Raw genomic sequence first — 12,108 nt, forward strand, 5'->3', positions numbered from 1 at the left:
CCGTTTAATTGCAAAGGGTAATACAACCTGCTACTTTTGCATTTAATTCCCCACAAATAAATGATAGACAAGAATACACATTCAATACATAATTGTTGCAGTTTATTACATCGTCAAGACAAATAATAAAGGGACATTTGTATAAAATTACTAAACTCACAATGTACATGTTAAGAATCATAAATCATAAAATCATGAATGACCAGCTTAATGGAAATCATGAGCACTTGAAAATAGCATCAACATTGTAACAGTGAATTAAAATAGCATCAACATTGTAACAGTGAATTAAAATAGCATCAACATTGTAACAGTGAATTAAAATAGCATCAACATTGTAACAGTGAATTAAAATAACATCAACATTGTAACAGTGAATTAAAATAGCATCAACATTGTAACAGTGAATTAAAATAACATCAACATTGTAACAGTGAATTAAAATAGCATCAACATTGTAACAGTGAATTGAAATAGCATCAACATTGTAACAGTGAATTAAAATAGCATCAACATTGTAACAGTGAATTAAAATAGCATCAACATTGTAACAGTGAATTAAAATAACATCAACATTGTAACAGTGAATTAAAATAGCATCAACATTGTAACAGTGAATTAAAATAGCATCAACATTGTAACAGTGAATTAAAATAACATCAACATTGTAACAGTGAATTAAAATAGCATCAACATTGTAACAGTGAATTAAAATAACATCAACATTGTAACAGTAAATTAAAATAGCATCAACATTGTAACAGTGAATTAAAATAGCATCAACATTGTAACAGTGAATTAAAAATAACATCAACATTGTAACAGTGAATTAAAATAGCATCAACATTGTAACAGTGAATTAAAATAGCATTAACATTGTAACAGTGAATTAAAATAGCATCAACATTGTAACAGTGAATTAAAATAACATCAACATTGTAACAGTGAATTAAAATAGCATCAACATTGTAACAGTGAATTAAAATAGCATCAACATTGTAACAGTGAATTAAAATAGCATCAACATTTAACAGTGAATTAAAATAACATCAACATTGTAACAGTGAATTAAAATAGCATCAACATTTAACAGTGAATTAAAATAACATCAACATTGTAACAGTGAATTAAAATAGCATCAACATTGTAACAGTGAATTAAAATAGCATCAACATTGTAACAGTGAATTAAAATAACATCAACATTGTAACAGTGAATTAAAATAGCATCAACATTGTAACAGTGAATTAAAAATAACATCAACATTGTAACAGTGAATTAAAATAGCATCAACATTGTAACAGTGAATTAAAATAACATCAACATTGTAACAGTGAATTAAAATAGCATCAACATTGTAACAGTGAATTAAAATAGCATCAACATTGTAACAGTGAATTAAAATAACATCAACATTGTAACAGTGAATTAAAATAGCATCAACATTGTAACAGTGAATTAAAAATAACATCAACATTGTAACAGTGAATTAAAATAGCATCAACATTGTAACAGTGAATTAAAATAGCATCAACATTGTAACAGTGAATTAAAATAGCATCAACATTGTAACAGTGAATTAAAATAGCATCAACATTGTAACAGTGAATTAAAATAACATCAACATTGTAACAGTGAATTAAAATAGCATCAACATTGTAACAGTGAATTAAAATAGCATCAACATTGTAACAGTGAATTAAAATGAAAAAAAGAAACGTAAATGTATTGAAACATCTAATACAGACAGAGAGACGGCCGTAAGGACAGACAGGCAGACATCATATTCCACATCAGGCCCAGCAAAAGGGGTGGCGGATGTGTTGGGGGGCGGGTTGTGCCGGTTTACTTAAACCAGGGGTGCAGCTGCATCTGCTGCAGGGTGGCACGACGCCTCGGGTTAATGGCCAAACTTATCTGCAACAAATTGTGGCAGTCTGAGGGGAGAGAGCAGGCAGAGCAAAGCAAATGTTAGGTGTTAGGGGGAGGCTGCAGTGACCGATGGGAACATGGAACGAGGAAAGAACTCTGCACATTATCATCGTCACAAAACTCCGATCCTGAATGGACAGCAGCATCGTCTCACCTTGGGACAGTTCACTGTTGATGCTGATTTTCCTCTGGAGGAACTCGGAGGTGATAAACTGTTTGTGTCCATCCAGCAGCTCAAAGAGCAGCGCGCCGAGCTGCCAGACCGTGGTGGGGCCGGCCTTGTATTTCCCCTTCAAATAAAACTCTGGAGGAGCGTACGCAGAGGTTCCTACAAGACACAGACACATTGATGGAGACGGAAAGAAACAAAGCATGAGGGTACGATTCAAATGAAAGTGCCTCCAGAGATCAACAGATGGAGCAGAAGCCGGACGGCGTACCAGAGTAGTTGCAGTATGGTCTCTTCCTCACAAAGCAGCCACATCCGAAATCTATGATTCGCACTCGAGGGACATCGGAGTCGGTTTCAATGAGGACATTTTCTGTCTTAATGTCGCGATGGAAGACTTCATCAGAGAGCATTTGGATGGCTGCTTCCACCAGCTGCTTCATGATGTCCTGAGAGAGACAGAAACACGATGTAAACACTTGAAGGGAGCACCAAACAGCGCCACAGAAGCAAGCTCCACCCAGCTTCAGTACCTTGGCCTGGTCTTCACTCAGCGGACCGTTGTTGTTATCCAGGTATGTCAACAGGTCCACACAGGGAACTGGTCTCTCCATGATCAGGAGAACCTCCTGGTCCAGATCGTACCAGTCTATTAATGACACGGCGGCACATTTCCGCACAGACGTCAGTCCGCCTCCTGCTCTCAACATGAGGAGCGCCTCGATGGGGACCTTTTGTGTCCTCCCATTGAAAACCTGGAGGAAACAAGATACAGAACTAAGTGAGTGTTTGAGTAGATGTGGTTGTGTTGTAACTAGAAAGCAAAACAGCTCAACAATGATGTTAACAGTCGGTGCTGAGACGTCACTCACCATTAGTCGACTCTCCACATCAACTTTGAGGATGCGTTTGATGGCCACCTACAGTACAAAATCAGCAGTACATTGGTTAGTGCACGGAGTGATCACTGTGTGTGTGATGTGAGAATACGATCCTAATACTTACTGGTAAATTATCAGTTTTTCTTTCCCCAGCATACACTGATCCAAAGCTCCCTTCTCCGAGCTGTTCAAGCTGCAGGTACGCGTCCTCAAACTTGACTACAAACACAAACACAACATCTGTGAGGAACATCTGGCCTTAACCTCTGTTGACACTAAAGCTAGACGCTGTGGTTGAAATCAGAGCTTGTTAACCTTCAGGTTAGTCAAACTGTTCTTCTATATTACAGCCTGCAATGTTCTTCATGTGTAAATCTAAACGTTTGCTTTACATTACAAAAGGAATATTTTCCCGTTTTGGGAAACCATTCTCGTGTCTGTGCATTAAATATGAAGCCAGCACCATTAGCACGTTAGCTTAGTTGCAGACTGTAAGCAGAGGGAAATAGCTGCTATAGCGCAGCCCAAATGAAGCAACATCTTTTGACCAGAACCTCTGAAGCTCAACAATGAATTAATTTTGATCTGGTTTTGGTTTTAATTTGTACAAAACGTGTATTAGAAAACCCTACATCTTTTAGTTTTGCAGCGAGTTATGTGCCGGAATACTCTTTGGCCGAGCACCAGCCAGGAGTGGTACATTTGCTCACATGCACTCAACTCATTTTCTTTCACATGATCAGCTTACGTTTGCATATCTTGACTGAGGTGGACCTGCTCCCATGGTTCTCTTGGGAGGTGGAAGGGCTGCTGGAGCTCTTGGAGAGGTCACAGTCGACCCCCTTCCTCGTCCTCCTGGGAGTCTCTGTCTCTGGCGGCCGCTCAGCACCGACCTTCTTCTTCTCTGACTCTCTGGCGCTCTCCACTGACACCTTGGTGGGTTCACTGGTGTTGGAGTTGGTGGTCCCACCCCTCTTCTTCTTACCGGGTGTTGCACTTTCAGTGCCGGCCTTTCTCTTGGTGCCGTGGGCCATCAGGCCCTCCACTGGCACCTCAATGAGTTCGCCGGTGTCGACATTGTTTCTGCCGACTCTCGGCTTCTTTTCGGGGACCTCCCTTTCTGTGCCGGCCTTTCTCTTGGTGCCGTGGGCCATCAGGCCCTCCACTGGCACCTCAATGAGTTTGCCGGTGTCGACATTGTTTCTGCCGACTCTCGGCTTCTTTTCGGGGACCTCCCTTTCAGTGCCGGCCTTTCTCTTGGTGCCGTGGGCCATCAGGCCCTCCACTGGCACCTCAATGAGTTCGCCGGTGTCGACATTGTTTCTGCCGACTCTCGGCTTCTTTTCGGGGACCTCCCTTTCTGTGCAGGCCGTTCTTTTGGTCCGCTTGGTTTCAGTGGGTTCTCCGGCACTTCGCTGCCTTTTTCTGGGTGGTTTTGGGCGATTTATGGTGGCCGGTCTTTTGGTCTTCGTCCCCCTGCAATCTGTCCCCACGCAGTTACTGGGTTTGGTGGTGTGCTCTACAAATGAATTAATGTAAATACAGTTAAATATTTAGCTTTTTACTCCAATACATTTATTTGACAGCTTTACCCGTAAATTTCGGACTATAGAGTGCACCTATATATATAGGCCGCACCTGCTAATCTTTAAAAGAAATTGTACACAAATAAGCCGCACTTGTCTATAAGCCGCAGGAAGGGGGGGCGTGACTTGTCTCCGTCCACCACGGGGGAAATAACCACTAGTTCTGCTTTATACTTGTTGTGGACATCCCATAAACGTGGCCTTTCGCAACTCGCCATTCGCGTCTATCACAACGCGTTCGCGTTTGTGCGTTGACTTTGCATGCGATCTGCTCGCATGAGAAATACCGTGAGTTACAGGTAGTTTGCCGAAACCGTTTCATTGGTCCACTGTGACCTGCTCGGTGATTTGATTGGTCAGATTAGCCGCATCGTTGTAAAACCCGCAGTCTCAAAACGTGTGAAAAAAAGTAGCGGTTTATATGCCGGAATTTACGGTAGTTATTATTGACTTTGCACATTACAATTGAAGATATAAAGTATTTAGCTGCGACTGCTTCGGTATCAATGTAGCAGTAATAACATTGCAGTTATCTAATGTGTAGAATAGCATTTTACATATATGAATATACATAACACTTAAAAGCCATTGGGCAAGTACTTGCAACTACAGTTCAGCTGATCAAGTTACTACCTCTGTCTGTAATTAACTGTGAATGACCACTATATACGATATGTATACTATATATATTATCTATTTTCCATAAAAGTCATCAGAAAGAGTGTGACAACTTAACTTGTTAAAGGAAAACACACAAAACTACAGACAAAGTGATTTGCAGTGCAAAGCAGCAGTTCTCTCTCACCTAAATCCTTCTCTGAGTCCAAAGGATGAAGAGTCTTTAATGTCTTCGCATCCATGTTGTTTTTGTAAAGTTCCTCAACAGAAATATTTGCAGTAAATATCCAAGACGTGTGTTTCACTCTGCTAACTTGTTGTGAGTGAGTGAAGGAAGTGGGAAACCTGGTTATCAGTGGAACTACAAGAACTTCAGAACCCAGTGAGACCAGGGTTCCGACCAGGGTTCCGTTTGTGACATCACAAACATATAGAGGCTGAAATAACCATAGTAACAAAACAAACCTATAAAACATAACAATGTCAAAGTCAAAAGGCCAGAAAGGTGAATTACAGAATGTGTTGGGTTTCACAGAAGACATTAAATTGACTTCAGTCATTGTAAAACCTCTAAAACACAAAAAGTGACCACTCAAAACAAAGATATGACTTCAATAAGGTGTTTATTGATGAAGCCCAAATAATCATTTAGAAATCAGGATGTAAATAGTTTTCTAAAATTAAGTTAAAAGTGGATACGTATAGAAATAAGAGTCATAATCTTTAGAGTTCAAAGGTTAGAGTTCATGCAAATGAGCATAGTTTGTGTGATATGGAAATGATTCAGCATTCTGTCTAACTTGTTTAGAGTAATATGTCAATCTTTGTTTTCGTTGTGTTGATTGGGTTGTCAAAGACTTGAAGTTACAAAGAGTAATTCATAATTATTTAATGTTTGTTGATATTGTGTCTTATCTCTATTGTATTTCATGTCATTTTGTTTGTTGTATAAATACCAAACTGTGTTTTTAAGGCAGTTAAAGTATCTTTGGACTGTCAAAGTTCATCAAAGAAAGGCAAATTCATGTTTTTGGCAAGAACTGTTTAAAAAAGGGGTAAAATACAATTAATTCAATTAAATTTATTTTGTATAGCCCAATATCACAAATTACAAATTTGTGGGTAACATAGGTTCGTCTTTCAATCGCAGGATCGGCGGTTCGATCCCAGGCTCCGCTGGCCCATATCGATGTGTCCGATGTGTGTGACACTTAACCCCCAATAGCTGTGCCCATGTTGTATGAATGTTAGTTACTCTTGATGGGCAGGTGGAACCTTATCCACTGCTGTGTGTGAATGGTGATTAAGTGCTTTGAGTGGTCTGAAGATTATTTTGTATAGCTCTGAATTACAAACTCTCCTCAGAGGGCTTTACAATCTGTACACATACGACATCCCTGACCTTTGACCTCACATCGGATCAGGAAAAACTCCCAAAAAAAACACAGAAAAAACTCTTTCACAGGGAAAAAGGGAAGAACCCTTCAGGAGAGCAACAAAGGAGGATGGACAGAAGCATTAGATGTCATGTGTACAGAATGAGTGCATTACAGTTACATAAACATTTAATGAATTATGAATAATTAGTAGTAGGCATGGACCACGATCCAGATTTCCACAATCCATGAAACAGAAGGAGAAAGAGAGGAGGGCCTGAACTTACATTCTAACTGTATCTAACTTTATATAAATATCTTTATTACATTACATTACATGTCATTTAGCTGATGCTTTTATCCAAAGCGACTTACAATAAGTGCATTCAACCACACTACAAAAATACCATAAGTAAGTGCCATTCAAGTGCTAATCTGTTTTTATTGAAGGTGTAGTCGGAAAAGATGTGTTTTTAGTTTCCGGCGGAAGATGTAGAGACTTTATATACAGCCTAATTGTATATAATGTAAATATACAGTCATACTGTAAGACCGTAATATACCGACTAACTGTACATTAAGATCTTTATTTAAAGTCTATGAATAAACAGACAATCAAGGTTATGGAAAGTTAATATTAATGTTACATCTCCTTTCAACGTTCCTACTCTACATACAATTCCCGTGCCACGACTATTAGAGGCCTTCTGATTTTATTGTTCTGAGTTTACAGTTAGCAGTACAGCATCATTTGTCAATGCCCTCCAAAGTAGTTACTAATCAAGTTGAAACGTAAATCTGTTGTTAGGTTTATTCAATTCAATTCATTTTGTATCGCCCAAAATCACAAATTTGCCTCAGAGTGGTACCAGCTAGATATAGTTGGGCTCAACTCCTCTGGAACCAAGCTCCTGGAGAAGGTTTGGACTTTGTCCTTTTCTGGAGTTGCCCAGCGGGAGAGGCGTTGGGCGGGAGTGGGGATACTCACGAGCTTCCGGCTGAGCGCCGCTGTGTTGGAGTTTTCCCTGCAGAACAAGAGGGTCGCCTGCGGGAGTCCGGAGTATCCAGATTTCTTGGAGTCGGTGGGAGCCGTCCTGCAAAGGGCATCGCCTGCCGACTCCATAGTTCTCCTGGGAGACTTCAACGCTCACGTGGGCAATGACAGGGAAACCTGACGAGTGGTGATAGGGAGGAACGGCTTGCCCGATCCAAACCTGAGAGGCTATTGGACTTTGCGGGTGTGGTTTGATCAGATTTGATTGACAGCCAGTCCAAAAACCAAAGTGTGAAAATGACTTGTTGTGACTTCATGGAGGGTTACACTCTAAACAATTTCACCGTAAAATAATAGTCATTGACTTGCAGTGTGGACCCTTCTATTCTATTTTTACTGTATCTTACCGTACACTAGATTACGGTATGCGCTTGTTGGATAACTGTGTTTACGGTAATTGTACATTATACAATGTGCCAACATGTTACCGTTTATTTGCAAAGGGTAATACAACCTGCTACTTTTGCATTTAATTCCCCACAAATAAATGATAGACAAGAATACACATTCAATACATAATTGTTGCAGTTTATTACATCGTCAAGACAAATAATAAAGGGACATTTGTATAAAATTACTAAACTCACAATGTACATGTTAAGAATCATAAATCATAAAATCATGAATGACCAGCTTAATGGAAATCATGAGCACTTAAAAATAGCATCAACATTGTAACAGTGAATTAAAATAGCATCAACATTGTAACAGTGAATTAAAATAGCATCAACATTGTAACAGTGAATTAAAATAGCATCAACATTGTAACAGTGAATTAAAATAACATCAACATTGTAACAGTGAATTAAAATAGCATCAACATTGTAACAGTGAATTAAAAATAACATCAACATTGTAACAGTGAATTAAAATAGCATCAACATTGTAACAGTGAATTAAAATAACATCAACATTGTAACAGTGAATTAAAATAGCATCAACATTGTAACAGTGAATTAAAATAGCATCAACATTGTAACAGTGAATTAAAATAGCATCAACATTGTAACAGTGAATTAAAATAACATCAACATTGTAACAGTGAATTAAAATAGCATCAACATTGTAACAGTGAATTAAAATAGCATCAACATTGTAACAGTGAATTAAAATAACATCAACATTGTAACAGTGAATTAAAATAGCATCAACATTGTAACAGTGAATTAAAATAACATCAACATTGTAACAGTGAATTAAAATAGCATCAACATTGTAACAGTGAATTAAAATAGCATCAACATTGTAACAGTGAATTAAAATAACATCAACATTGTAACAGTGAATTAAAATAACATCAACATTGTAACAGTGAATTAAAATAGCATCAACATTTAACAGTGAATTAAAATAACATCAACATTGTAACAGTGAATTAAAATAGCATCAACATTGTAACAGTGAATTAAAATAGCATCAACATTGTAACAGTGAATTAAAATAACATCAACATTGTAACAGTGAATTAAAATAGCATCAACATTGTAACAGTGAATTAAAATAGCATCAACATTGTAACAGTGAATTAAAAATAACATCAACATTGTAACAGTGAATTAAAATAGCATCAACATTGTAACAGTGAATTAAAATAACATCAACATTGTAACAGTGAATTAAAATAGCATCAACATTGTAACAGTGAATTAAAATAGCATCAACATTGTAACAGTGAATTAAAATAACATCAACATTGTAACAGTGAATTAAAATAGCATCAACATTGTAACAGTGAATTAAAATAACATCAACATTGTAACAGTGAATTAAAATAGCATCAACATTGTAACAGTGAATTAAAATAGCATCAACATTGTAACAGTGAATTAAAATGAAAAAAAGAAACGTAAATGTATTGAAACATCTAATACAGACAGAGAGACGGCCGTAAGGACAGACAGGCAGACATCATATTCCACATCAGGCCCAGCAAAAGGGGTGGCGGATGTGTTGGGGGGCGGGTTGTGCCGGTTTACTTAAACCAGGGGTGCAGCTGCATCTGCTGCAGGGTGGCACGACGCCTCGGGTTAATGGCCAAACTTATCTGCAACAAATTGTGGCAGTCTGAGGGGAGAGAGCAGGCAGAGCAAAGCAAATGTTAGGTGTTAGGGGGAGGCTGCAGTGACCGATGGGAACATGGAACGAGGAAAGAACTCTGCACATTATCATCGTCACAAAACTCCGATCCTGAATGGACAGCAGCATCGTCTCACCTTGGGACAGTTCACTGTTGATGCTGATTTTCCTCTGGAGGAACTCGGAGGTGATAAACTGTTTGTGTCCATCCAGCAGCTCAAAGAGCAGCGCGCCGAGCTGCCAGACCGTGGTGGGGCCGGCCTTGTATTTCCCCTTCAAATAAAACTCTGGAGGAGCGTACGCAGAGGTTCCTACAAGACACAGACACATTGATGGAGACGGAAAGAAACAAAGCATGAGGGTACGATTCAAATGAAAGTGCCTCCAGAGATCAACAGATGGAGCAGAAGCCGGACGGCGTACCAGAGTAGTTGCAGTATGGTCTCTTCCTCACAAAGCAGCCACATCCGAAATCTATGATTCGCACTCGAGGGACATCGGAGTCGGTTTCAATGAGGACATTTTCTGTCTTAATGTCGCGATGGAAGACTTCATCAGAGAGCATTTGGATGGCTGCTTCCACCAGCTGCTTCATGATGTCCTGAGAGAGACAGAAACACGATGTAAACACTTGAAGGGAGCACCAAACAGCGCCACAGAAGCAAGCTCCACCCAGCTTCAGTACCTTGGCCTGGTCTTCACTCAGCGGACCGTTGTTGTTATCCAGGTATGTCAACAGGTCCACACAGGGAACTGGTCTCTCCATGATCAGGAGAACCTCCTGGTCCAGATCGTACCAGTCTATTAATGACACGGCGGCACATTTCCGCACAGACGTCAGTCCGCCTCCTGCTCTCAACATGAGGAGCGCCTCGATGGGGACCTTTTGTGTCCTCCCATTGAAAACCTGGAGGAAACAAGATACAGAACTAAGTGAGTGTTTGAGTAGATGTGGTTGTGTTGTAACTAGAAAGCAAAACAGCTCAACAATGATGTTAACAGTCGGTGCTGAGACGTCACTCACCATTAGTCGACTCTCCACATCAACTTTGAGGATGCGTTTGATGGCCACCTACAGTACAAAATCAGCAGTACATTGGTTAGTGCACGGAGTGATCACTGTGTGTGTGATGTGAGAATACGATCCTAATACTTACTGGTAAATTATCAGTTTTTCTTTCCCCAGCATACACTGATCCAAAGCTCCCTTCTCCGAGCTGTTCAAGCTGCAGGTACGCGTCCTCAAACTTGACTACAAACACAAACACAACATCTGTGAGGAACATCTGGCCTTAACCTCTGTTGACACTAAAGCTAGACGCTGTGGTTGAAATCAGAGCTTGTTAACCTTCAGGTTAGTCAAACTGTTCTTCTATATTACAGCCTGCAATGTTCTTCATGTGTAAATCTAAACGTTTGCTTTACATTACAAAAGGAATATTTTCCCGTTTTGGGAAACCATTCTCGTGTCTGTGCATTAAATATGAAGCCAGCACCATTAGCACGTTAGCTTAGTTGCAGACTGTAAGCAGAGGGAAATAGCTGCTATAGCGCAGCCCAAATGAAGCAACATCTTTTGACCAGAACCTCTGAAGCTCAACAATGAATTAATTTTGATCTGGTTTTGGTTTTAATTTGTACAAAACGTGTATTAGAAAACCCTACATCTTTTAGTTTTGCAGCGAGTTATGTGCCGGAATACTCTTTGGCCGAGCACCAGCCAGGAGTGGTACATTTGCTCACATGCACTCAACTCATTTTCTTTCACATGATCAGCTTACGTTTGCATATCTTGACTGAGGTGGACCTGCTCCCATGGTTCTCTTGGGAGGTGGAAGGGCTGCTGGAGCTCTTGGAGAGGTCACAGTCGACCCCCTTCCTCGTCCTCCTGGGAGTCTCTGTCTCTGGCGGCCGCTCAGCACCGACCTTCTTCTTCTCTGACTCTCTGGCGCTCTCCACTGACACCTTGGTGGGTTCACTGGTGTTGGAGTTGGTGGTCCCACCCCTCTTCTTCTTACCGGGTGTTGCACTTTCAGTGCCGGCCTTTCTCTTGGTGCCGTGGGCCATCAGGCCCTCCACTGGCACCTCAATGAGTTCGCCGGTGTCGACATTGTTTCTGCCGACTCTCGGCTTCTTTTCGGGGACCTCCCTTTCAGTGCCGGCCTTTCTCTTGGTGCCGTGGGCCATCAGGCCCTCCACTGGCACCTCAATGAGTTTGCCGGTGTCGACATTGTTTCTGCCGACTCTCGGCTTCTTTTCGGGGACCTCCCTTTCAGTGCCGGCCTTTCTCTTGGTGCCGTGGGCCATCAGGCCCTCCACTGGCACCTCAATGAGTTCGCCGGTGTCGACATTGTTTCTGCCGACTCTCGGCTTCTTTTCGGGGACCTCCATTTCTGTGCAGGCCGTTCTTTTGGTC

The 12,108-nt window shown here is 40.5% G+C and overlaps 3 protein-coding genes across 3 annotated transcripts in view; 1 reads left to right on the forward strand and 2 right to left on the reverse strand.

Moving 5' to 3' along the window:
• rasgrp3 (RAS guanyl releasing protein 3 (calcium and DAG-regulated)) overlaps window positions 1-12,108 on the forward strand; it is an 81,983-nt gene that overhangs the window by 43,040 nt on the left and 26,835 nt on the right. The window lies entirely within an intron of this gene.
• Window positions 1,846-5,428, reverse strand: LOC117744337 (serine/threonine-protein kinase pim-2-like). The gene is made up of 8 exons (XM_034552537.1): window positions 5,374-5,428; window positions 3,731-4,501; window positions 3,107-3,201; window positions 2,974-3,021; window positions 2,635-2,856; window positions 2,373-2,550; window positions 2,087-2,260; window positions 1,846-1,937 (listed from the first exon to the last, which is right to left on the reverse strand). Exons 1-8 carry the CDS (start codon window positions 5,426-5,428, stop codon window positions 1,846-1,848), a joined length of 1,635 nt encoding a protein of 544 aa, XP_034408428.1.
• On the reverse strand, window positions 9,589-12,083 carry LOC117744338 (serine/threonine-protein kinase pim-2-like). The gene is made up of 7 exons (XM_034552538.1): window positions 11,474-12,083; window positions 10,850-10,944; window positions 10,717-10,764; window positions 10,378-10,599; window positions 10,116-10,293; window positions 9,830-10,003; window positions 9,589-9,680 (listed from the first exon to the last, which is right to left on the reverse strand). Exons 1-7 carry the CDS (start codon window positions 12,081-12,083, stop codon window positions 9,589-9,591), a joined length of 1,419 nt encoding a protein of 472 aa, XP_034408429.1.

The sequence above is a fragment of the Cyclopterus lumpus genome, chromosome 15 (genome assembly GCF_009769545.1).
Source record: "Cyclopterus lumpus isolate fCycLum1 chromosome 15, fCycLum1.pri, whole genome shotgun sequence".
Lineage (NCBI taxonomy): Eukaryota > Metazoa > Chordata > Actinopteri > Perciformes > Cyclopteridae > Cyclopterus > Cyclopterus lumpus.

Bases quoted from the DNA above. Each gene is read 5' to 3' on its own strand.
- LOC117744338 (XM_034552538.1), bottom strand. From the start codon at position 12,083: ATGGAGGTCCCCGAAAAGAAGCCGAGAGTCGGCAGAAACAATGTCGAC. The intron at 10,765-10,849 runs GTAAGTATTAGG...TTTGTACTGTAG, and splicing joins GAAAAACTGATAATTTACCA to GTGGCCATCAAACGCATCCT. The intron at 10,004-10,115 runs GTACGCCGTCCG...TGTGTCTTGTAG, and splicing joins ACCATACTGCAACTACTCTG to GAACCTCTGCGTACGCTCCT.
- LOC117744337 (XM_034552537.1), bottom strand. From the start codon at position 5,428: ATGGATGCGAAGACATTAAAGACTCTTCATCCTTTGGACTCAGAGAAG. The intron at 3,022-3,106 runs GTAAGTATTAGG...TTTGTACTGTAG, and splicing joins GAAAAACTGATAATTTACCA to GTGGCCATCAAACGCATCCT. The intron at 2,261-2,372 runs GTACGCCGTCCG...TGTGTCTTGTAG, and splicing joins ACCATACTGCAACTACTCTG to GAACCTCTGCGTACGCTCCT.